Source organism: Zalophus californianus, chromosome 14 (assembly GCF_009762305.2).
Source record: "Zalophus californianus isolate mZalCal1 chromosome 14, mZalCal1.pri.v2, whole genome shotgun sequence".
Lineage (NCBI taxonomy): Eukaryota > Metazoa > Chordata > Mammalia > Carnivora > Otariidae > Zalophus > Zalophus californianus.
Genome location: NC_045608.1, coordinates 46,334,488 through 46,360,712, shown reverse-complemented (window position 1 = coordinate 46,360,712; position 26,225 = coordinate 46,334,488). Strand labels below are relative to the sequence as shown.

At 41.3% G+C, this 26,225-nt stretch overlaps 1 protein-coding gene across 5 annotated transcripts in view; it reads right to left on the bottom strand.

Moving 5' to 3' along the window:
- Nucleotides 1-26,225, bottom strand: part of LAMA3 (laminin subunit alpha 3) — a 257,294-nt gene that overhangs the window by 167,450 nt on the left and 63,619 nt on the right. For all 5 annotated transcript variants that reach the window (XR_003517036.2, XR_003517037.2, XM_027576786.2 and 2 more), the window contains exons 6-11: nucleotides 25,550-25,641; nucleotides 20,962-21,077; nucleotides 17,986-18,104; nucleotides 4,300-4,390; nucleotides 2,094-2,225; nucleotides 695-757 (exon numbers count right to left, since the gene is read on the bottom strand). Coding sequence is in view for 3 of the 5 variants with exons in the window: in XM_027576786.2 (XP_027432587.1) it covers nucleotides 695-757; nucleotides 2,094-2,225; nucleotides 4,300-4,390; nucleotides 17,986-18,104; nucleotides 20,962-21,077; nucleotides 25,550-25,641 (613 nt within the window). In the remaining 2 variants the exon portion in view is untranslated. The remainder of the gene's footprint in view (nucleotides 1-694; nucleotides 758-2,093; nucleotides 2,226-4,299; nucleotides 4,391-17,985; nucleotides 18,105-20,961; nucleotides 21,078-25,549; nucleotides 25,642-26,225) is intronic.

Genomic DNA, 26,225 nt, shown 5'->3' with positions numbered 1-26,225 from the left:
GCTGGGCACATGACAGATGATCCTAACACCTGCAGAATGAATGATGAGGTAAGTGTAGCACCCACACCCTCCCAGTACTCACCACCCTACCCCAAAGGCTGCTCCCTGCACACTTCTGCCCAGGGGAACCTGTCTGGCTGCAGGAGCTCCTCAGCCTCCCAGCACACCAAGCCCCAGAAGCAGCCCCTCGTCGGCGGCAGGTAACTGAAGTTATCCTGTCAGCTGGGATAATGCCGAGCGAATTCTATGTTGTCTCCTAGAGATGCCTAGAGGGACGGAGCTCCAGGTGCTATGAGGACCTTGCTTGCTAATGCATCTTCATACTGGATCCCTTTACTCCCTGACTCACCCCCTTACTGATGTCTCCTGGGATCACCTCCAGGATCGACTGCTTGGGCTCAAATCCTTTCTCAGGGTCTCTGTTTGTAGACCCCAAACAAGGCAGCAGGCAACTGATTGCCACTGGAAGTTTCTGAGGAAGCAAGTGACATACAATCCAAGCTCTGTTTAGTCTCCTTAATCAGGGAACATCATGCAAAAGACAGACTGGCATAGAGAATGATACCTGCAAGGCACCTGCCAGGCTCCAGTAAGGAACACTTGAACTTGGGCGTAGTAGCAGGCATAGGAAGTAAAAAAATAATATGGAGCACAACATTTCCATTGAAGTTAAACCAAAAGAGAGGGTACTCGCCTTTTATATCTCCAGCTACTGGATCTTCTGGACTTGGAGTAGAAATAGGGAAAATGGGAATTCCTAGAAAAATCGTTTTTAAAAAAATACAGAGAAAGATTAAAGAGACGATAAAGTAAAATATTAAATTGCATGAACTAGAAAGAAGCCCTTCTAACTTCGTGAAAAGTAGCATGTGGAGCCTAATTTAGAGAAAGGCAATACTGCTATATATGTATATATATATACATGCAACTGAAACCAGACTGGTCAGACATTCTGATTTGTCTATTAAACTAACAGAAATGGGTATTCTGTGCTCACAATAGCTATGTCTCAGGCTAAGCAGGGACGAGCTTGGTTTCTTTAGCATCTTTATTGGTTTTTTTAATGTAAAATTGAGAACAGTTTTTTTTATTTTTTTCAAGTTTTTTTCCCCATAAAATTGTTTCAGGTTTCTTTTTGTCACTAAAAAGGCAAGTGCAGTTTCTGCTCAGGCTATATCTAAATAGTTACAGATTCTAAGTGGATTGAGCCTCAATTCAGTGTTAACTGAATACCGCTGCTTAAAAACTTAGTTTCTTTAAATATAAGATGATCATGTAATTCATCCTCCAAACTAGGCTACTGGATGGTGAAAGTGGGAGCTAGTTTAACGATTCCCCTGGGACAGCAGGTGTGAGCCAGGACATAAAATCACCCCATTCACATGTGTCCTGCCCCCATGTCCTACAACACATGATGCTTTCCCTGCCCCGCCAAGCTGGGAATGCAAGAACGAATTCAGCAAGGGGGGGTGGGGGGGGGGCGTTGAGACAGCGTTTCTTTGTCCTAACACAAAAGAGCAGTTTTTACACTTTAGCGGAACAAACAGAATCATGGCTCTTGTTACAATTTGCAGGGCTGATTTCAGACTCTCCTGTTTCATATTCTATGGTGTTTCTACCAGATACCTATATTCTCTCTCTCAGATGCTGAGACATTCCCTCCGATCACTGCAGTAGGGGAGGTGGGAGCCCATGGTAACCTGGCCAATGCTACAGTCGGCAAGGGGCAACACATCCCCCAGACACCCAAAACACTGACACACACTATGTGTGTCACACGGACATTTGGCACCCTTGACACTTCTTCCAAGTTCTTTTGTGAAGAGAAATCACACACACGGATCACTGTTTTCTGACCTCCTGGGATGGCAGTCTCTATGGCACAACCTAACCTAATCATCGGGCATAAATAAGACTAGAAAGTGCAGTCATATAAATGCTACGCTCTGAACTTCTGCAAACACTTTCATGGGAATACAGCCTATGTGGCCCCGTGTCTGTGGTGCCACCACCCTGCCCGCTGTGCCCTCGGGTGTGAATGCACCAGCTACGTGCCAGGAACGGACGCCTCTCCACCTGCCGGGGCTACTTACTCAGGCAAAAGGGGAAGTGATAGTATCCAACTGCACACTTCTCACAGTTGTCTCCGCGGAAATTCGGCTTGCAGGTGCAGCGGCCTGAGCCCGGCTCACAGGCTTCCGCATGCTCGGGGTTACAGCTGCAAGCTAGGAGAGGCGCAGCCGTCAGTGCACTCAGGAAGGTGGCCCTGTCCCCAGCACCTCTCACGCAGTGTGTACTACTTTCCTGTTGGCCCCGGTTATTCTTGAAAGGGCACTTTTCCACTTCATACCTGCTTAATCGTTTGCATCGACCAAACCCCAGGGACCCTCAGAGATAAGCTTTAAAAGGCATCCGCACTGAGTTCTCGAGAATACAGTTTATTACGCTGAGCACTGTCTGGCTCATGCATCGGAGGCAAGGTGTGCACAGACTCCAGTCAGAGGGGCTGGGGGGGGTGGGGGCGGTGCTGCAGCCCCTGGTAGGTCTGTTGGGCACAGTCCCCCTCTCCCCCTCCCCCGGGCCACAAGCCAACTGCGAATGTCCACGTGGTGGTCAACATCACCTAGGTGCAATGTGGTCACGAGTGCAGGATGCGTCGACATTGATATATAACATGTGGACAGCACAGCAAGATTGTGCCCATAACCCAAATGTTAGATTCCAGTGACGGGACTTACTGAAGGCAGTTTGGCAACCAACACGACTGTTAGGTTTGCATTCCAGATAGACATACTTGGGGTACAAGAGGCTTGGTAACCCCTCCCTTGGGAGCTTCCCCTGACCTGGCAAGTCCTGACCTTGGACAGCAAAAATACTATCAGAACACAGCGAAGTACAAGCCCCGTGAGGAACTGGGAAGCTAGGGAAGCTGTGGGCAGCAAGTACCACCCCAGGCTAGCTGCTTCTGGTGTCCTTTGCTTAACTTGCTTAGGACTGATGCATCCTGTGGATTCTCTATGCTACGTCTGTAACATCTTTGCAAGACTGCGAGACCACTTCAGTGATGAAGAAAGAACCTAGAACAGTCATGGAGAGCCGAGAATCACCGAGAACAGTGATTCCGGGAAAGGGATTCAGGATGCATTTGCGATGTCCTGGTCTCCTTCGCTAAGGCCTGTTCTTCGCGGGCCCAAGAAAAGTGATGGACATACCTCGTGGGATGATGTGGGAGAGGGAGGGAAAAGAGGAACACTCTTTGAGCAAGGATGAATGCCCAACAGAGAGGCAAATCAGAGTTCACACATTCTTTGGACTTTGATGCCCTCCAATGTTAATGATATGATGAGTGAATCTGGGGGGACAGTGGGCACAGCAGCCAACTTCAGGCCTGAACTGTTTCCAACGGTGACAGCCAGAGAGCATAAAACGGATGACACAGGTAAGGCAAAGTCCATAGTCTGACCTGTGACTGATAATTCCCCAGGGAAAACCTGGTGGCATTCTGCTATATCATGGATGCGGTATGGTACAGAGCCATCAGACAGACAGGACCTGGATCCTGGAGCTACCAGTTAGTAGTTTGGGCAACTGGGCCAACATAGCGAACTACTCAGAGCCTTTGGTTTCCCTGTATCTAAAAATGAAACTAATAATACAGTGTCCTAAGCTGGTTGTGATAATTACACATCTGTGAAATTACTTCAAAATACCTTGCATATAGCAAGTGCCCAATAAATCACAACTGTTTTAGATAACATGACCATTATTAAATCCTTGTGAAATCATTACTATGTTGTCTGGATGCTAATGCAGACAAAAATTTGAAATTATTGGAGATCACAGAAACATGTCAAAATGACAGAAAACAGAGGAACTACCATTTGTTAGATGGCCGGTGTGTGACAAGCCCAAAGCTTAGTGTTCCCCAGGTGCTTCTGCCAGCATGTCATTCATTACATCTTAGAGAATATGCAGGCACACCTCGTTTTATTTTCTTCATTGTGCTTTGCAGATATTATGGGTTTTTTTATGAATTGAAGGTTGGTGGCATCCCTGCGTCGAGCAAGCCTATCGGCACACTTTTTCCAACAGCATTTGCTCACTTTGTGTCCCTGTCACATTTTGATAATTCTCACACTATTTCAAACTTCTTCACTACCACATTTGGAGCAGAATCAACAATGTGAAGAAAGAGGGAAGGAAGGAAACGACTATCCCATCAGAGTTTAGCCCAATGAGCGCCCTGAAACAGTACAGTACAGACCGTCCAAGACATTCCAAGTCAAAAATGAAACTTACGGATGCAGCCGTGAGGGGCGTCGACTGGAACACCATAGGGGCGGTAGAAACCTTCAGCACAGTTTTCACAGTTTATACCAGCTGTGTTATGCTAGAAAGAAATGCGAGAAACTTAGAAAGAAGAGTCCTGGAAAAGTCCATAGTTTGTGCTATTCATCCAGTGAAACCATTCTGTCATACACTATTGTAATTTCAAAGTCAAAAAACTAAGCGTTGATCTTGACCTTGAGTCTCCAAGATTTACCACAGGGCACTGGCTTACAGGTGGCTCTGGATTTTTTTTTCCCCATTGAAAGAGGAAACGAGGGTCAGTTCCATGAACTAGACAGCCCGGGTTTTCCCCTCTACCCCAGAATCTGCTCCATGAAGCACCTGACATTTCAGTGAGGAAAAAATTCAAGAGCACTACCCTTCCCAGTTTCTATCAGAAGGAGTGAGTGGATAACAAATCATCCTTAGGTTTAACCAGGGAATAAAGGGCCATGTGTGTATTTTTATCTTCCCCGATTTTGGAAGAGATCGCACACACAGATTTTATTTGTGCTTTAGTCCTGAAACCATTACCAACACTTCTGTTACGTGAACGGGAAATGTAGGTGCGAGTCTCATGCGCAGAGCTCATTTTAAAGTACAATACTAGGCGGGTTTTTATATTTCATGGTTAATCCTTGTAATTGTCACAAATCAAATTGCCTAACGTGCATCATCAGTTTCCAAGAACTGCACACCATGGATCTAACTCAAGTCTGCCTCTCTTGCTCTTTAACTTGGAAGCAATTAGAAGGCCAGTGTTCTCTCAATGTAAAGGAAAGCAATAGGAAGGTGAAAAGAAAACACAAATATAACACACTTTGATCCAAAAGGAGTCTGCATAGAATCAGAGTGGAGAACAAAGACCCTTTTCTGAATGCTCTCCCCCATTTTAGATGGTTTTATTAATTACAGATTTTTATTTATTACCACTCCTTGTCCTGTGGGCTAAAATCTGAATTCACTTTAACATTCAGGTCTAAAACCGCACTGGCCACTTCTCTGACTTAATATTCGCATGCATAAACATTTGGGCAAATAAGGAACAGCTGTAGTCCACCTCTCTTCGATCAAGAGCCAATTGCTTGCCACTGTGACTCATCATAGGACATCAGGTTGACCTTGGCTCCCAATTTTTCCCCATTGAAGAAGGAAAGTTTCTCTGAAGTGGGCAGCCCCACCTCTCCCTTCTACCACAAATTTTGGTTAATAAAGCACCTGCCACAGAGAACTTATATTTTTAAGATGCAAAGAACAGCAACAAATGACCAAAAGAGAGCCGCAAATCACCGTGCGGATGGCATAGTGCCTGTAGTTTGCCTCCAAATCTTGAGTATTCTCTAGGACCCTCACCTTGCCTGAGGGCAATGACATACCACTTTACCCATGGATACTATTGCCATGGCTGGACCAAGGCCAGATGGAGCCCCGAGGACAGTGGTGGCTCCGGATTTCTATACAGGGGCTGCTGGAGAAGCAACCTCACTGGGAGGAACGGGGGCCTGAATTTGCATTTGCCTGACACTTCACACAAGATGAGAAAACCTCAAACCAAGGAGTGAGGTGGGGGCTGATGGAATCTATGCAGGAAATAAGTCTACCCCCACCCCACTTACCCCTTCCTTTGGTACCACCTAGAGAGGCTTTCTACAGAAGGCTCACCTAAAAACCCCAGGCTCTGATCATTGACAATAATCTAATTCCTCCAAGCATAACATTTCCAAGATGCTTTTCCATCTTCAGGTAAACCCCATCTCTCCCTTTTCCTCTCAATTCCTTGACCACATCTACAACACTGTCGCTGGCTTCCATTTCTGTGAACCTCAAGTCCACATGGAGACGATTAGGCTACTCAATGGCCACACTGTCCCAGGAAGCCCCCTACCTGATTTTTCTTCCAAAGGCCAACATGATCTGGCCTCTGTGACGTCTCCAACCTATCTATGCCTGCTCACTCCCCTCCAGCCACATGGCCCCTTTTCTCCTTCTCAGGGCCTTTGCCCTGCCATCCCCTCTGCCTGGAACGCCCTCCCCCACACAGACGCCTGACTCATTCTCTGGCTTCTTTTGGGTCTTTACTCTAATACAACATCCTAGGGAACTGGTCACCCTAATTTAAACTTCACATACCCCAAAACCAATACTTAAAATAGTAAACTCAAGAAATAAAAATAAAATCAACAACATATGAGAATGTGGCCATCTCTGACAACTGCTTGCCCTGCAGGATAATGACCTGGCTCTCTTACGGGCTCTCTGATTGGCCACCTGAGCGTCTCCAGGCGCAGCCCAGAGCTGCTGTTGGATATTTCTCATTCTGCCATTACCGGCACTCCTTAGAAAAGGTGGGAGATGGCCAGGTTAGGTGGTACCATGGGCTGAATGCTGGTGTCCCCCCTCCCCAAAATGCATATGCTGAAACCTAATCTCCAATATCATGGTATTTGAAGATGAAGCCTTTGGGAGACAATCAGATCACAAGGGTGGAGACCTGATGATGGAACGGGTGCCCTTAAAAGAAGAGAGATGATCTCTCTCCACCACGTGAGGATACAATGAGAAGGCAATCATTTGTGAACCAGAAAGTGGGCTTTTACCAGATATTGGATCTGCCAGCACCTTGATCTTAGACTTCCCAGCCTCCAAAACTGTGAGAGGTAACTGTTTATTGTTTAAGCCACCTATGCTACGGTACATCTGTGATAGCAGCCTGAACAGCTGGGTTTCTGATAGGCATACCTTGCCATAGGGCATGTGTATTCTACAAGCAAATTCAAACTTCATCTTGAAGCATCACCTTGCAGCTCACCAAGCCAAATGACTCCGCTATGGCAGCACCCCCCCTTCCCTTCCTAGTTAAGACTCCCCATATCCCTCTATATATGACATAGGATAGGCTACATTTTTTACCTCAAATGAAGAGCCAATTGTCCCAACATCATTTATGTAACATCCATCTTTCGTTTCCACTAGAAACGCCAATTTTACTGTAAACCAAATTTAAACATCTACATGAATGTGTTCCTAGATTCTCTATTAGAGAATGTTTTGCTATCTTGGGAGACAAATTCCCTCATAACTCTTCATCTGTTGTCTATCCTCTCATGTTCTTTTATTGATAAGAACTTTAGAATCACTCTGTCAATTTTCATTAAAAAAATCCTATAGGAATTCTGATAACAACTGTACTTAATTTATAGGTTGGTTTTGAAGAAATGGTATATTTATGTATTGAGTCTGGAAACACATGATGCCTCTCCCTATAGGTCTTCTTTTAATAAACTCCAATAAGGTTTCATAGATTTGGACGCAGCCCCATAGTTAATTCTTCTGTTGTTTCTTGGAGTACTTCCAAACCATTCCATCCGTTTGTAGCTATGCTCTCCTGCATGGATGTGTTTCTACTTTGCATCTTTCTGGAATCTCCTGAAATCCCTGGTCTGTTGGTGACACTTTTTCTTACTTTTCATGCTATTGTAGATTCCGGAAGGAGAGGCTATTTTGCTTGTTTACCATCTTTTCTGTCATATTGTGGGGATTTAGTGCAGGAGGGAATGTGGCTGCATGTGCAGTTCTTGGTGCCATCTCTTAGCTTTATGGGGTATATGTATGTGGAGGAGACAAACAATTTGGAAATAGGACAACCAACACATCAAGAACAACAGCTAGGGAGTAAGCTCAAGACTTAGATCATAATTTGGGGAGAATTGATATCTTAACAATATTGAGAATATGTTACAACTTTCCATTTATTTAAGTTTTTCTAAATTTCTCTCAGCAGTGTTTTTTTAGCTTTAGTATAAAAGTCTTGCATGCCTTTTGTTAAATATATTCCTAAGCATTTTATGCTGTTGACATGATTTTATTTTTTTTAAGATTTTATTTATTTATTTGACAGAGAGACACAGCGAGAAAGGGAACACAAGCAGGGGAAGTGGGAGAGGGAGAAGCAGGCTTCCCGCTGAGCAGGGAGCCCGATGCGGGGCTCGATCCCAGGACCCTGGGATCATGACCTGAGCCGAAGGCAGAAGCTTAACGACTGAGCCCCCCAGGCGCTCCAACATGATTTTATTTTTTTTTAAGATTTTATTTATTTCTTTGACACAGAGAGAGACAGAGAGAGAGAGCACAAGCAGGGGGAGCGGCAGGCAGAGGGAGAGGGAGAAGCAGACTCCCCACTGAGCAGGAAGCCCGATGTGAGGCTCGATCCCAGGACCCGAAGGCAGACGCTTAACCAACTGAGCCACCCAGGGGCCCCTGACATGATTTTAAATTGAGTTTTTATTCCATTTTCCTATTGATTGCTGCTAGAATATAAAAATACAATTAATTCTTATATATCACCCTGTATCCCACAACCTTACTAAATTCACTTATTAGTTCTATTAGTTGTTTTGTACATTGTTTAAGATTTTTTACATAAATAGTTATGTCATCTGCAAATACAGACAGTACTACTTTTTCTTTCCAATAGTAATGCCTTTTATTTCTTTTTGATTAAGGCATGCAACGGTTAGGACCTCCAGGGCACTGTTTAATAGAATTGGTGAAAAGCAAGCATCCTTGCCTTATTCCTAATCTTTAGAAGGAAAGAGTTTAATATTTCACCACTAATATTTTGTTAGTTGCATGTTTTTCATAAATGCCATTTATCAGCTTGCACAGTTTCACTTCTATTTCTAGTTTGTTAAGAGCTTTTATTGTAAAATGGGAATTGGTTTTGTCTAATGGTATTTCACATGATCCTTCTCTTTTATTGTTAATATGATTAATTATGCAGATTGATTTAATTTATTAAGTTTTTATTTTATTTCCAGTATAGTTAACATACAGTGTCATATTAGTTTCAGGTGTACAATACAGGGATGCAACACTTCCGTACATCACCCAGCGCTCATCACAACGTGTGCCCTCCTTCATCCCCACCCCCTATTATACCCATCCCCCCACTCACGTCACTTCTGGTAACCATCAGTTTGTTCTCTATAGTTAAGAGTCTGTTTCCTGGTTTGTCTCTCTTTTTTTTCTTCTTTACTCATTTATTTTGTTTCTTAAATTCCACATGAGTGAAATCATATGATACTTGTCTTTCTCTGACTATTTTGCTCAGCATAATACCCTCTAGTTCCATTCACCTCATTGCAAATGGCAAGATTTCATTCTTTTTGATGGCTGAGTAATATTCCAGTGTGAATATATACCACATCTTCCTTATCCTTAATTTGCCTATTGTAATGCTGCTATAAACATCAGGGTCATGTATCTCCTTGAATTACTGTTTTTGTATTTTGGGGGGGTAAATACCCAGCAGTGAGATTACTGGATTGTAGGGTAGTTCCATTTTTAACTTTTTGAGGAACCTCTGTACTGTCTTCCACAGTAGCTGCACCAGTTTGCATTCCCACCAACAATGTAAGAGAGTTCCTTTTTTTCCACATCTTCACCAACACTCGTTTCTCATGTTTTTTATTTTAGCCGTTCTGACAGGTGTGAGATAATATCTCATTGTACTTTTGATTTGCATTTCCCTGATGATGAGTGATAGTGAGCATGTTTTCATGTGTCTATTGGCCATCTGTAGGTCTGAAATGTCTGTTCATGTCTTCTGCCCATTTTTCAATTGTATTACTTGTTTTTTGGGTGTTGATGTATTTTGGATACTAACCCTTTATCAGGTATGTCCTTTGCAAACACCTTCTCCCATTCTGTAGGCTGTTTTTAGTTTTGTTGATTATTTCCTTTGCTGTGCAGAAGCTTTTTATTTTCATATACTCTGAATACTTTTTTGCCTTTATTTCCCTTGCCTCAGGAGACACATCTATAAAAATGTTGCTACCAGGGGCACCTGGGTGCCTCGGTTAAACATCTGACTCTTGATTTCAGTTCAGGTCGTGACCTCAGGGTCACGAGATCAAGCCCCACATCAGACTCCACGCTGGGCATGGAGCCTGCTTAGGATTCTCTCTCCCTCTCCCTCTGCTTCTCCCCCCACTTGTATTCTCTCTCTCTCTCTCTCTCTCTCACACACACACACACACACACACACACACACACAATTGTTGCTATAGTCAACATCAAAGAAATTACTACCTGTGCTCTCTTCTAGGGTTTTTATTGGTTTCAGGTCTCACATTTAGGTTTTTAATCCACTTTGAGTCTATTTTTGTGTATGGTGTAAAGGCGTCCAGTTTCATTCTTTTACGTGTAGCCATCCAGTTTTCCCAACATCATTTGTGAAAGATAAATTCTGTGGTGTTGCATGTTATTTCTCCTCTCTCATTTGTGATTTTGTTTATGAGTCCTTTTCTTTTTTTCTTTCTTTTTTTTTTCTGATGAGTCCGGGTAGAGGTTTATCAATTTTGATTTTTTTCAAAGAACCAGTTCCTGGTCTCATTGATCTGTTCTGTTTGTTTGTTTTAGTTTCTATATCATTTAGTTCTTCTCCAATCTTTATTATTTCCTTCCTTCTTCTGGTTTTGGATTTTGTTTGTTCTTTTTCTAGTTCCATTAGGTATAAGGTTAAGTTGTTTATTTGAAATTTTTCTTGCTTCTTAAAGTAGGCCTCCCTTTTAGGACAGCTTTTGCTGCATCCCAAAGATTTTGGACCTTTGTGTTTTCATTTTCATTTGCTTCTACATAATTTTTATTTATTCTTTGATTTCTTAGTTGACCCATTCATTGTTTAGTAGCATATTATTTAACTTCTATGTATTTGTGCTTTTTCCAGATTTTTGATTTCTAGTTTCATAGTGTTGTGGTCAGAAAAGATGTATAGCATGACTTCAATCTTTTTTAATTTGTTGAGACTTGTTTTGTGGCCTACCATGTGATCTATCTAGAGACTGTTCCATGTGCACTCGAAAAGATTGTGTATTCTGCCATTTTAAGATGGAATGTTCTGAATATATCTGTTAAATCAATTTGGGCCAGCATGTCATTCCTTGTTGATTTTCTGTTTGGATGATCTGTCCATTGAGGTAAGTAGGGTGGTAAAGTCTCCCCTACTCTTATTGTATTATTATCAATTAGTTCCTTAATGTTTGTTATTACCTGTTTTATGTATTTGAGTGCTCCCATGTTGGGTGCATAAATATTTACAATTAGTATACCTTCTTATTGGATTGTCCCTTTATTATTATATAGTGGCCTTCTTTGTCTCTTGTTATAGTCTATTTTTTTAAGTCTATTTTGTCTGATATAAGTATTGCTACAAAAGGCTTTCTTTTAACATCTATTTGCCATGATAAATGATTCTCCATCTCCTCACTTTCAATCTGCAGGTGTCTTTTGATCTGAAATGAGTCTTATGTAAGAAGCATATGGATGGGTCCTGGTTTTTTATCCACTCTGTCACCCTTTGTCTTTTGACTGGATCATTAGTCCCTTTATATTCAAAGTAATTACTGATAGGTATATATTTGTTGCCATTTTGTTACTTGTTTTGTGGTTATTTCTACAGTTTTTCTCTGATCCTTTTTTCTCTTGCTCTTTTTCATGGTTTGCTGACTTTCTTTAGTGACCTACCTGAATTCCTTTCTCTTTATTCTTTGCATATCTATTCCTGGTTTTTAATTTGTCATTACCATTAGGTTTTTTTTTTTAAGATTTTATTTATTTATTTGAGAGAGAGAGATAGTGAGAGCAGGAACAACAAGCAGGGGGAGTGGGAGAAGGAGAAGCAGGCTTCCAGCCGAGCAGGGAGCCCGATGTGGGGCTCGATCCCAGGACCCTGGGATCATGACCTGAGCTGAAGGCAGATGCTTAACAACTGAGCCACCCAGGTGTCCCACCTTTAGGTTTGTATATAACATCCTCTGCATCTAGTAGTCTACATGAAGTTGATGGTCCTTAAATTTGAACCCATTATTTACTCCTCTCCCACACTTCACATTTTAGATATATGGAATCATATTTTACATCCTTTTAATCTGTGAATCCCCTGACTAATTTTTAAAAATGTACTTATTTTTCATATTCTAATTTATGGTCTTTCCTTTCTACTCAAATAGCCTCTTCCTTTAATATTTCTTGTAAGTTATGAACTCCTTTAGTTTTTGTTTGACTGAGAAACTATCTTTCCTTCTATTCTGAATGATAGGCTTGAGGGCTGCAGATTTATCTCTTTCAGCACTTTGAATATATCATGCCACTCTCTTCTGGCCTGCAAGGTTTCTGCTGAAAAATCCACTGATAGCCTTATGGGATTTCTCTTGTATGTAACTGTCTTCCTTTCTCTTGCTACTTTTAAAATTCTTGTCACTATTTTTTTTCCAATTTAATTACCATGTGTCTTGGCGTGGACCTCCTTGGGTTGATTTTGTTGGGGGATCTCTGTGTCTCTTGGATATGGAAATCTGTTTCCTTACCCAGATTTGGGAACTTTTCAGCTATTGTTTCTTCAGATAAATTTTATGCCCTCTTTTCTGTCTCTTCTTCTGGGATCCCTATAATGCAAATGTTACTATGCCTGGTGGAGTCACTGAGTTCCCTAAGTCTATTCTGTTTTTTGTTTTTTTTTTTATTCATTTGACAGAGAGAGACAGAGTGAGAGAGGGAACACAAGCAGGGGGAGTGGGAGAGGGAGAAGCAGGCTTCCTGCTGTGCAGGGAGCCTGATGCAGGGCTCGATCCCAGGACCCTGTTATCATGACCTGAGCCGAAAGCAGACGCCCAACAACTGAGCTACTTAGGTGCCCCAAGTCTATTCTCATTTTGCATAATTCTTGTTTTTCTCATTTGCTCAGCTTGATTGATTTCCATTACTCTGTCTTCCAGGTCATTAATTTATTCCTCTGCTTCCTCTAGCCTGCTATTTGTTCCATGTAGTGTATTTTTAATTTTATTTATTATGTTCTTCATCTCTGATTGGTTCTTTTTTATTTCTTCCGTCTCTTTCTTAAGTGTCCCACTAATGTCCTCCACTCTTTTCTCAAGTCCTGTGAGCATCTTCATGATCATCGCTTTAAATTCTCTATCCACCATATTACTCATATCCATTTTGCTTAGGTCTCTTGCTATGGTTTTGTCCTGCTCTTTCATTTAGCACATATTCCTCTGTCTCTTCATTTTGTCGAACTCTCTCTATTTCTGTGTGTTAGGAAAGTCAGCTACTTCTGCACTTGAAGTAATGGCCTTATGAAGAAGAGGTTCTGTAGTGCCCTGCAATGCAGTGTCCCCCCTTTCACCTGAACCTGGCGCTGCATGGGTATCTCCTATGTGTGATGCATGCACCCTGCTATTGTGGCTGAGTTGCTTTTTCCTTCAGCCCAGGCATCTGCAGTGGCTCTCTTTGCTCTTTTGGGCAGTGCTTTGTCTTAGTGGGTTAGGGGGTCAGCCTGGGGCCACCCTGACCTTGAGTTTAGTCAGACTAGGCATTTGCCAGAGATGCAGTAGCACCAAACTGCAGGGTGCCTTCCCTGTATTGTCCCCTGAGAAGCTTTCATTGGTGGGCAGGGCCTGCAATCAGAGCAGGTGTCTGCCCTCGGCCAACTGTTGGGGCCTCCATCTGACTGGTCTGTGCAGTTATCTTTCCCCCTCTCCAGGGCAAGAATCACTTCAGAGTGGTGCTGGCCATTGTAGGGGCTGCTTACATACTGCCAAGCCTACAGCACCATCCTGTACGGCCTCTGGCCAAAAGCATATTGGAGGAGGTGGGTCCCCCAAAGCACAGTGTGGAGGCAGTGCTAGCAAGCTTTGCATGCCATGAGAGGGACCCTGCAGCATCGGGACTAAAGCAGCCCGTCTGGCTCCATGGAAGCCAAGTGTGGGGTTGGGGGTGCAGGGGTTATAGTGCCAGTAAGCTTTGTGCCCCTCTGTCCTCTACAGGAGGGGCCCAGCAGCACTGAAACTGAGCCACCATCCAAAGGAGTGGATCCTTGGAAGCACAGTACAGGGTGGGTGTGGCAGCCAGGTGGTGGTGCCAGCAAGCCTTGCGTCCACATCTGGTGCAAGAGGGGCCCTGCCATGCCAGACTGAGGTGGGCTATCCAGAGGGGTGGATTGGTGGAAGCACAGTGAATGCGGGTGGGGCAACAGTGCTCGCAAGATAGGTAGCCAGTCCCTCTGGTGCCCATGTGTTTACACTGGGGGGCAAGGGAGAAAAATGGCGTCTGCCAATTTCTTTGTTCATGGAGGATTTCCCCAGTGATTTCTGTTGCCTCCTGGACAGGCTCTGAGATGAGTAAATCACTCTCCCTCCCATGTCCCCCAGGCTCCTTTCAAACTGCTGCTTCTCTGCTGTATCTCCACAGACTGTTTGTTGTGCTGTCTCTTTAAGGGCAGGGATTCGGTTTCCTGTTGCCCCTGGCACTCCCAGAACAGAGCCTACTGGGCGATTTTTTTTAAAGTCCAGGCTTTAAGCCCTGCTGATTGTAAGAACTCATGAAATCCAGCCTCTCTGGTTTTCAAAGCCAAACGTTAAAGGGGATTCAGGTGTCCCTATGCCCCTCCCCCAACTGACAGTCCTGTGAGTCCATTTAGCTCCCTATCTCTGCCCTTCCTACCCTTTTGAGTGTGACCTCTTCTCTACACTGAGTTGTGGAGTTTATTCTGCCAGTCTTCAGGTTGTTTTCTGAGTTATTTACGCTGCTGTGAGTGTTCTCTAGTTATATCCATGGGTTGAGGTGAGGCTAGGGTCCTCCTACTCCACCATCTTCCTCAGCCTGCAGATTGATTTTTGAATGTTCAATCAACCTTGCTTTCCTGGGATAAATCTTACTCATCTTAATATACTATCCTTAGGCTATATTGCTGAAGATCTGAGTTTCCATCTGGTATCATTTCTCTATAACCTGAAGAATTCCCTTTACCATTTCTGATAGTGCTAATCTCTCAAGTAACAAATTCTTTCAGTTTTATTTTATCAGAAATATTTGCCCTTTGGCTTTTCTTGTTGAAGAACATTTTTGTTAAATATAGAAATCTTGGTTAACAGTTCCTTCTTTTTTTGGTTAGCACATTTAAGGTATTTTCCACTGTCTTGTGGCCTCCACATTTCTAATAAGAACTTCACAGTCATTGTGATGTGTTGTTTTTCTCTACTTTCAAGATTTTCACTTTTTCTTTGGTGTTCAGCAGTTTGACTCTGCTAGGCCCAGGAGTGGTTTTCCTTGTATTTATCTGGCTTGGGAGTCACTAAGTTTCTTGAATCCTAATCTACTGAAAAATTTGAGAAATTTCTTGCCATTCCTGCTACCATCACCACTGCTGATGCTGCTTCTGCTGCTTCTTCTCCTGCTCCTCCTCCTCTCTTTCTTCCTTTTCTTCCTTTTTTGCTACATTCTCTCTCCTCTCTTCTGGGACTCCAATTACATATATGTTAGATCTGATATCGTCCCACAAGTCTGTAAGTTTCTGTTAATTAATTTTTTTAAAAAATCTTTTTCTTTCTTTTCTTAAGACTGGATAATATCTATTGATATATCTTCAAATTTACGGAATCTTTCTTCTATTACCTCCATTCTGATATTAGCCCCATCCATAATCTAACATATTCTATGTTTTAGTTCTAGAATTTTCATTAAGTTCCTTTTATAGTTTCTAGTTCTCTCCTGATACTTCTTATCTTTTCATTCATTGTGAACATATTTTTATATATATTCTTAAGCAAAGTTATAATAGCAGCTCTAAAATCTTTAACTGCTCATTTCAACATCTGGATCATTTCAGGATTGTCTCTATTGAATATTTTTTTTCCTGAGAATGGGTCACAATTTTTGGTTCTTCAAGTGTCAAAAAATTTTGGCTTGTATCCTGGACATAATAAATATTACATTGTAGAGACTCTGGGTTCTGTAATATTTCTCTAAAGAATATTGAATTTGTTTTGTTTTGTGACATAATTAACTTGACTTTTCCCAAACTGAAAACTGTAACTCTTTGTGTGCTAGTTCAAATCTCAAATAAATTATGTTACTCTTAGCTGAAAGCCTTTCTGTGCATAGATGGCTCAGGGGTCAGTGAGAAACTTGGGATGATTCTATACACAGAATCAGAGATTCTTTTCTCTCTTGATTTCTTTTTTCCTGGACTCCCCAGTCACTTTCCAAAAATTGTCGTTGTTCCATCCAAGGTCTGCACTCTTGTACTTCAGGGCAGAAGGACTCTAGATTTTCTAGAGGAATTTTAGCTACACCACAAGGCACCAACTTCGGTCTGTCCTCTGGCTAAATGTCAAAAATATATGTAGCTCACCCTACACTGATCCTTTTTGCCAAGCAGCAGCTTCCCTCCAGTACCTTCCTGCTCATATGTACTCCCCAGTGTCTTCAGATCACTGGTTGGGGGAAAAGGGACTTCCTGTTTTTTTGTTTTTGTATTTTGTCTATAGTTTATAGTTATTATCTGTGGAAACTTTGGGTCCTGTTGGAGGTACTAATCCATAACAAAGGCAGAATTCTCTACTTGTTCATGGATTATAAATATAAAAGTTAATTATGCAGAGATATATACTTACAATGGCTAAAATGGTAGATTTTATGTTATGTATATTTCACCACAATAAAAAAATTTAAGTTACTTATGCTAAGTATCTAACTTAAACAAGGCATTTTAAGTTTAAGTTGGAAAAAAATGCAACGAACCTAAGCAAATTTCAATAATTTCTTACGCAAAAGAAAAATGCTTTCACAGAGCCACTATGAAAAAAAGGACTATACTGATGGTTTTCTGGAACAGCAAGGTACAAAACAGAGTATCTCTGAGAGAAGGAAGAGGAAGAACAAGGTGTTCTAAAGACATATGGAAGTGGCATACTCCTTCATCTGGAGAAAGGATTCTACCTACACATCCCAGTCCAGTGCTTCTGCAACTTTAATGTGCCAGTGAATCACCTGAGGGTCTTAAAGAGCACAGTCTTAAGAAGATCCTGGGATCTTTCATTTGTGCAAAAAAATCTATCATTTGTAAGAAACTTATGACTTATATTTTACTTGTAGTTAATTACCTGCATTGACAAATGATACAAAATGGAGTGGGAGAAAGGTGCAGGATGGTGGGTCCCTAAGGAGTTGTGGCCCTGGTTCCATATAAATGGACATCTCATGAAAAGAGTACCTTTTTAAAGGCAACATTAACAAAACATCACTTTAAAAGCACACAACACAAAGTGATAATATGGACCAAATTCATGAACATTATATCTTCCTCTACCATACGTTCCTCTTGGCTAATTTCTAGTGAACCCAACTGTCCTACAGAAGGGATGAAAAATCAATGTTTCTTATTAAGTGTCAATGGCAGACTTCACTAATTGATCATGATGTACTTCCTCATGGTGTCTAGATTCAGAATCTGTCTGAAAACAGGATTTAGGATCAGCACAGAAGTTGACACCTATTTGCCCTACTATCTCAGACCCTTCCTACCACAAGATGGATAGCATCCATGGTGACAGCCAGCAATTCTCCTCCCTATTTAGGCAAAGACCTAAATGAAGAATCTAATCAATAAAATTTGGACAAACCTGTCTCAGTCCATTTTCCGTATAACCCCAAAATTATATCCAGCTAACAAGGACTTTTGTGTATAAAAGTAGAGAAATGTTTATAGAAAATACTTTCAATTGCATATCACTTTATTGATATCTCTCTGGGAGCCTGGCTTAATGAATGCTCCTTTCCTACAGTGACATATCCACTTTAACCTAAATTGTGACTCACCTGACAATTAATGCAGACCCCTCCACCTGCATAGATGCCGTGGATATTCAAGCTGGCCTGCTGCCTCTCAACATCTGGATCATAGTAACAGTCGAGGGCGTGACCATGGCAGTTGCATGCTGAAAAAGTCATTCTAAGTTAGTATTCCGTCATTACTATGAGACATTTCGTAAATTCCCCTAGATAGTACTACCACTCATTGCACCACTTTACTAAGTCTATTCTGGACCACCATATTCTCAGTGGAAAATTTTAGGGATTTTTTACACAAAGATTCACCTATAACAATATGCGATTAACAGCTTCTTTCATTGGGTATTAAATGGGAGAGGCTTTCTCTCTCTCTCTCTCTCTCTCGCTATATATACATTTACAACAAATTAAGATAAACCAAAATGCCAATTAGGCTTCAGGCACCATGGGAATATACTTCTACTGCTATTACTACTATTACCAAGAATAACTGAGCTCTTGGTACACTGTGAAAAGTGTTTTACATGCATTATTTCATTTAATCTATGCAACAAGTCTCTAACGTAGATACTATTATCCCCAGAGACCAGATGGGGAGGCTGAGGCTGAGGCTCTGAGAGGCTAAAGCATGTCTCCAATAAGAGAGGCAGAATCCTGACTTGTATTTGACTCCAAAACCTATTCTCTTAGCCAATATTCTAAGTTTCTCATCTCAGCACTATTTACAGTAGCAATAAACTGGAAATAATCTTAATGTCTAATTCTAGGGAAATGGTAAGCAAACAATAGTATCTTTGCTTGACTGTCATTTCTATGAAGGCAGGGACCCCTTGTGTTTTGTTTGCAATAGAACCCAGTCTGCAGCACATAGTGAATACTCAGCAAACACTTGCTGGATACGCTTGACTCCACAGAATGACAACACTGTGTGCCATCAAGAAGGATGCTGAAGGGTTTTTAATAAAATGGGAAAATATCTAAAAGTATAAAGTGAAAAAGAGTTGGACATAAAATTATATAAATAATTGTATAAGTAATTACATAAATAATCTAATATATATTAAATAATAATATTAAAGTATGCATGAAGAAAACACTAAAATGCCTAACAAAATGTTAATAGTGGTTCTCTTTGGGTAACAAAATAATTGGTGATTCTGTTTTTTTATAATGTCCAAGTTATCTACAAGTAATGTATAATACTTCTAAAATTTAAGAACAAAATTTAAAAGCCATCTAGGATTTTCATCGTTGACAAGATGAAAAAGATCTAACATGAGTAAAATTCTTACTCTCTTTTAGAGAGAATATATATTCACTGCATTCCACGTAGATCAAATTTTCCAGGTCTTTCTAGTAATTTGTGTTTTAATCAAGTTTCCAGATAAATCTATTAGGGAAGAAGAGTGAGTTAGAATTTCAAGTTGCCTTGTTTGTAACAGGCTGAGTACCTTCTTATTTTCATTTCTCCAGTGGTGCCATGATTTAAAAAATTCAAGGCATTTATATTAATTAAATCAGTTATTTCTCAAGAAATCCGTTTTTGGATTTTGAATTGCACTAATTCAAATGGAATTGAGAAAGCACCTATAACGAATGGATCTTAACTGGTCCGATTTCCTTATGCTATTTTTTTGGAATTTGTAATCACTTTGACAAGTTTACAAAGCTTAAACTCTTATGAAAGGAAATTTTAAAAGTTTTCCTGTGTGCTGGAGTTAAGCATGTCATTCACTGAAAGGTTCCATTAACCTGGAAAACTAACTAATTTGTTAATGTTGGAGTTCATGTGATAACACTCATTCAATCAAAATAGCCGAAACCGGTACTCGAAAGCACTGGAAGACATAATTCCTGATTATTAGCTTTCCTTCTTTCTGGTCCCATTCTCCAGGGAGAGGGATGAGGAAGTCACTGAGAAGAAACCTATTAGATATGACTATAAAGAGAAAACGGCCAACCAGCTAACACCCCTGGACCTAGAGATGCACCTGACCGTTCAGCTTGGGCAGCATCAACACCTCACAACAGTGTTAGAATCTCTCAAAGTGCCCTCAGAACTCCTCAGTAAAAATCCTTTTGAGTGTTTGCTAGTCATAGAGATCATATCAGTCTTATCTCTTAGTTACAAAAACCATTTGGCCAAAAAGTATAAAGTACAGATTCTTTCTTACCCACCTAGTTCATCAAACCTGAATCCAAATATCTTTTGGTCATTTAAAAAAAGCAAATCCCTCTCCAAATGCTAAAAATATTCAAAAAAATCAATCGATAAAATAAAAATATTCAGAAAAAAATAGGCCACAGTCTCCAAAGCCAATAACTAAAACTTACAAAAGTGTTTTCAGCAACTGGAATAAATGTGTGGCTTCCTAAGAAGATCAGTTTACAAGGGAATCTTCAGTTGGATGTCTGAGGGCTTATTTGTTAAAAATAACAGTTTTCTTACTTTATATTACACCATAATTAAAAACAGCCTCTCATCTTTGTTCCTTCCTTCTCTGGTCCCCTCCACCCTGCAGCTGCCCCAATCCTACTGCAGTTTTACCACACACACACCCCCACCCCGCCTCTGGTCATTGCTTCCAGCTCTCTGTTCAGACACCAATCTCAAAACCTTCTCCCGACCTCCGTCCTCACAAGAGTTAGGATTCATCACAAGGGTATCACATCCTAAGAAATGGAAAGGGTTTACAGTTTAATAGTGGCTACATGATATTTTAGACTACTAAAAAGAGAGGCCAGCATTAAGTGAACGCTTAATACATATTAGTAATTATTACTAGCTGTTATTTTTGTTCTCCTGTTTATATCTGAATTTAGAATGGGGCACTTTTACCCCCAGGCTGTGTGTTTTTCATTACAATAGACAGACCTGAGTCCCTAAGACTAACACAACACCACCCTCTTCAGAAGCACAGGGAAAACCTAGCATCAGGGAGAAATGGGGGGAAAGCGTGGGCGGGGCCTCGCTCCCCAGTACCCCCTCCCCACCGCGCTCACCTTCACACTCATTGCTCTGCTCCCACGTGGCGGGTCGCCAGCGCCTCTGGTTATACCCAGCACAACAGCGATCACACGTCCTCCCACAGGTGTGGTGCTGGCATTCACACCGAAACCTGGGCATGTGGCCAAGCACATCTCAGTTATTCAAAAGTTTTGATTAAGATCAGTTGTTCCTGTGTGAGAAACTGACAGTCATGGTGGTTACCCAAGGCACCATTCATGGAGTAATTATGAGAACAAAGCACTTTGCATACATTATTAGTTCAAGTCTGCTTATTGTCTCTACTTTGTAGATGGTGACACTGAGATTCTGAGATACTAAAACACTTGCCAAAGGTCAAGCGATGATAAATGGAGAGCCAGACTTCAAACCTAAGTTTGTCTTGACTCCAAAGTTCCAGCTTTCTTCTCTACCACCTTCCAGAACAGGAAATGAACACAGGAGTAAGCAAGTGCCGAGTTTACTGGGAGGTGTTGAGTATCACATCTTCAGGAAGATCTGGAGCAGTCCCATGAGAAAGGTCTGCTCAGGTGTCTTTGCTCTCACCTGGGGTCATGCACAGAGATTCACCAAACCCAAGAGCCAGTCCCAAACAAGATCTCAGAGGACCCTGCTCCAGAAGGCTGCCCCAACTCTAACAAACAGCTCCTTGCAAGGCCAAAAACAGATTACTCAGCAAGGCAGAGGGGTAACAATCTAAAAATCTACCTGCAAAGAATTATACATCTGCACTAAAACCATTCTAGGGTATAATGAAATTGTTGCCACGGCACTGGATTAGAACTCCTAAGCTCTTAGTTCTCACTCCTCTGTGCTTAAAAGAGGATTCAAAACAGTTGTCTAAGGCTGTGCCTGTGGAGATTCGCTCAACTCTTCTGGGGGGGTGGGGGGTGGCATATATTCAGTTACATTCCGGAGGGAAGGTACCATCCCTCTAGCAGCTCAGCTGCCTGTTACAGCAAAAGGACACAGATTTTACTGAGAACACAAAACAGCTGGTATCCAAATGGACTTTTGTCAGAGAGACAATTTCACCTCATTGCCAATAAAGTATATGCATAAGCTGAATTGAAAGAAGTATTTAGGGTATATTGCTTGAAGAACATATAGTCCAGCTACTCTCATAGAAAGATTAAAATTGAAAGCAGAAAAAAAGATGGGTACTAGTCTGAATTATATTGGTATCACCCACAAATAATTGCTTTTTCTGATTCTTTCTCAGCCTAGGCTGATGGTTGTTGATATAGAAAACTCATCCTTGCCTCTGCTGTAAGGATGTTATTGAAGAGGTTGCTGACTAGAGAATCCTCTTCATGATGATCACCCCACACCACTTCCAGAGAAATTTCTTATCTGATCCTAGTGTCAACATTCATGCTTCTCCTAAACAACGGATCACTTCTTAGATTATGATCATAGTGAGAAACTAGGCAGTTTCCCCTTTTGAGCTGACTGCTAGGAAGCTCAGAATTAAATTTGTGATCCACCCACATTTCCATGAACCAAGTCATCATGGTAGACATGCTTAATTCAAGCCCTCTTCTGCCTCTTCATGGGTTCTACTTGATTAACAACTAAATTTTCTGATTGCCAGGCTTTACATCACCTTAAATATGTTATAAGATTTCTTCCTTTGACCTTAGCCCAACAACTTCTTGCTAGATGTGTCTCCAAAGGCAAGAGAAACAAAAGCAAAAATGAACTATTGGGACCTCATCAAAATAAAAAGATTTTGCACAGCAAAGGAAACAGTCAACAAAACTAAAAGGCAACCTACAGAACGGGAGAAGATATTTGCAAATATCTTATCAGATAAAGGGCTAGTATCCAAAACCTATAAAGAATTTATCAAACTCAACACCCCAAAAAACAAAAAATCCAGTTATGAAATGGGCAGAAGACATGAACAGACATTTCTCCAAAGAAGACGTACAAATGGTCAACAGACACATGAAAAAATACTCAGTACCACTTGGCATCAGGGAAATACCTATCAAAAGCACAATGAGATACCACCTCACACTAGTCAGAATGGCTAAAATTAACAAGTCAGGAAACAACGGATGTTGGTGAGGCTGCGGAGAAAGGGGAACCCTCCTGCACTGTTGGTGGGAATGCAAGCTGGTGCAGCCACTCTGGAAAACAGTATGGAGGGTCCTCAGAAAGTCAAAAATAGAGCTACCCTACAATCCAGCTCTTGCACTACTGGGTATTTATCCAAAGGATTTGAACATAGTGAATCGAAGGGGCACATGCACCCCAACGTTTATAGCAGCAATGTCAACAATAGCCTAAATATGGAAAGAGCCCAGATGTCCATCAACGGATGAATGGATAAAGAAGATGTGGTGTATATATATATATATATATGTATACACACACACACACACACACACACACACACACACACACACACACACACACACAGTGGAATATTACTCAGCCATCAAAAAGAATGAAATCTTGCCACTTACAATGAGGTGGATGGAACTAGAGGGTATTATGCTAAGCGAAATAAGTCAGTCAGAGAAAGACAAATACCATATGATTTCACTCATATGTGGAATTTAAGAAACAAAACAGATCAACAGGGGAAGGGAAGGAAAAATAAAATAAGATGAAAATTGGGAGGGAGGCAAACCATAAGAAAGGCTGAACTCTAGAAAACAAACTGAGGGTTGATGGAGCAGAGGGGTAGGAGATGAGATAACTGGGTGATGGGCATTAAGGAGGGCACTTGATGTAATGACCACTGGGTGTTATATGCAACTGATGAATCACTAAATTCTACCTCTGAAACTAATTTAAAAAACATTTTTAAAAGATTTTTTTCCTATTTGTGGGTGTGGATTTCCTCAGCATTTACATTAGTAAGCCTGCTGGGCAGAAGCAAACCAGCAAGCAGTGGGAGACAAGGCTGTTGTGTTGGCATAAACTGAGGCAAGGGGAAACAGTTTGTCTACTCACCTTGGTTTCTCACTCTGTACTACCCAGGATAGAAGCCTTCCAGGTCTGCCAAGGTCAACAGGGCTTGGCAACCCTTCCAAGCAGGAAGCTCAGACCTTCTCCAATGACTTCAACTCCTCTCCCACGTGGTGCCATTTTGTCTCAGACTAAGGGATATTAGACCGACCTCTTTTCTCCCCTCTCTCTCCAACTCAGGACTTCTCTGATCTGACTGCCAATGTCTTAGGTCCCTACCCTCCAGGAGGCAATGGATTAATCATTAATAAACTAGTGCTTGCCAATTAAAGGCTAGTCAGGTGATGGATTCGTGTTGCTATCTCAGCACCGCCTGATCTCCGAGGAGGGCTGACAACATTCAGGATTGCTGCTGGTCAGGGACAGGGCTCCACACTACATAAGCTGGTAGCTGGCACCTGTGCCTGAGCATGAAGCCTAATAATATACAAACCTCATCTGACTAAAAGTAAAACATCTCTGGTAAATGTTGCTCATGGGGAATCATAGACTCTAAACAAAACATTGAGAGAAAATTACTGCTGTATCTCGCATCCAGTCATTTCCAGCCACAATAGCATCCCTCTTGTGTTGCTAACATGAGTGTATACAGTTGCTGAACACTTACTAGTTAATATCCACGCATCTTATTGTATGTAAAATAGACCTCAATAAAAAACAAAAATGGGTACACCCATGTTTATAGCAGCATCCTTCACTATAACCAGTAACCTAAAAGTCCAACAACAGATGAATGGATAAGCAAAATATGGTATATGCATAAAAAAAATATTATTCAGCCTTAAAAAAGAAGGAGATTCTGACACATGCTACAACATAGATGAACCTTGAGAACATTATGTTAGGTGAAAGAAACCAGTTGCAAAAAGACAAATATCGGGTGATTCCACTTATATGAAATACCTAGTCAATTTTTTTAAATTTTATTCTATTATGTTATGTTAGTCACCATACATTACATCATTAGTTTCTGATGTATAGAGTAGTCGAATTGATAGAGAAAAGAGGATGGTGGTTGCCAGGAGCTGGGGAAGGAAGGAGTGGGGAGCTGTTGTTTAACAGGAATAGAGTTTCAATTTTGCAAGATGAAATGAGTTCTGGAGATTGTTTGCACAACAGTGAGAATGTACTTAATCCTACTGAATTTAAACCACTACCACTTAAAGATGGTTAAGATAGTAAACTTTATATCACGTGTATTTTACCACAATGAAAAAAAATATTTGAAAATGTATACCCTCTGCTATCATTAGACCAGGAATAACAAACAAGTTTTTTTTTCTCTTGCTAACTCTAATCAATTATTCATGGATGCCTGGGGCACTGTCTGGGGATGGGGGGTCGGGAGGATTTGGTGGCTTCATCCTAGATCATCCATAGAGCACTGTGATTGATTAGCCATGCCTGCTATGGGCTGGTTGGGGCATGTAGAAGCAAGTGCAGGGCCAGAGGAGGGGAGAAATATACACACCATTTTTTTGTTGACAATGAAACATTCCTATGGAGGGCAAGAACTTAGAAACATTTAATGGGATGCAAACATTTACTGAAACAATGAGACTTATTCACAGCAAGGCTAAAAAATGGGTACAGTGTACTCACAATTTTTCAGGATTGTTTGCATTGCATTCTTGGGCATGGCCATTGCAAACACATCGCCCACCAATGCTGATATCCTTTATGCTGTAATAATACTATATAACAGAAGACACAAGTGTCAGTTTTACTGAAGAGCAACAAACTTTGCTTTACTAATCTGTAACTCACATCTGTATTGACCCTCTTCCTTTTCATCCTGTATTCTTGAGCCTACCTTAACACAAAAGGGAGCAGCATCTGGATGTAACTTCTCTTACCAAATAAATGCATTCCTCAACCAAATGTAATAGCATACTGCCAAATTTGTGCATTTTAAAAAAGTCAAATGCTTTAAATGCATGGAAGGAAATTGCCTTGGAAAACAGGCATGCCCTATAGCCTTTTGGAATAGGATTAAGTGATTCCCAGATTACTTTAAGTCTGGGTTTCATAAGTCGAACATATCTATTTACCAAAAATAAATTTTTATATCAAATTTTGCCTACTATGTGCACGCTCCAGGAAGGGAGAAAATATTTACAATGACAGAGCAAATACAGTGCCGAGACTGGCAGGGTCCACCAGCAGTTGTAGAAGCCTTGCTAACTCAAGGTTAATAAGGCCAAAGGCAGAGTTCAAGCTCCAAAGGGCCAGAGAGAGCAAGCTTCAGACTCAGCTGAGGAACAGCCCCTACACCAGG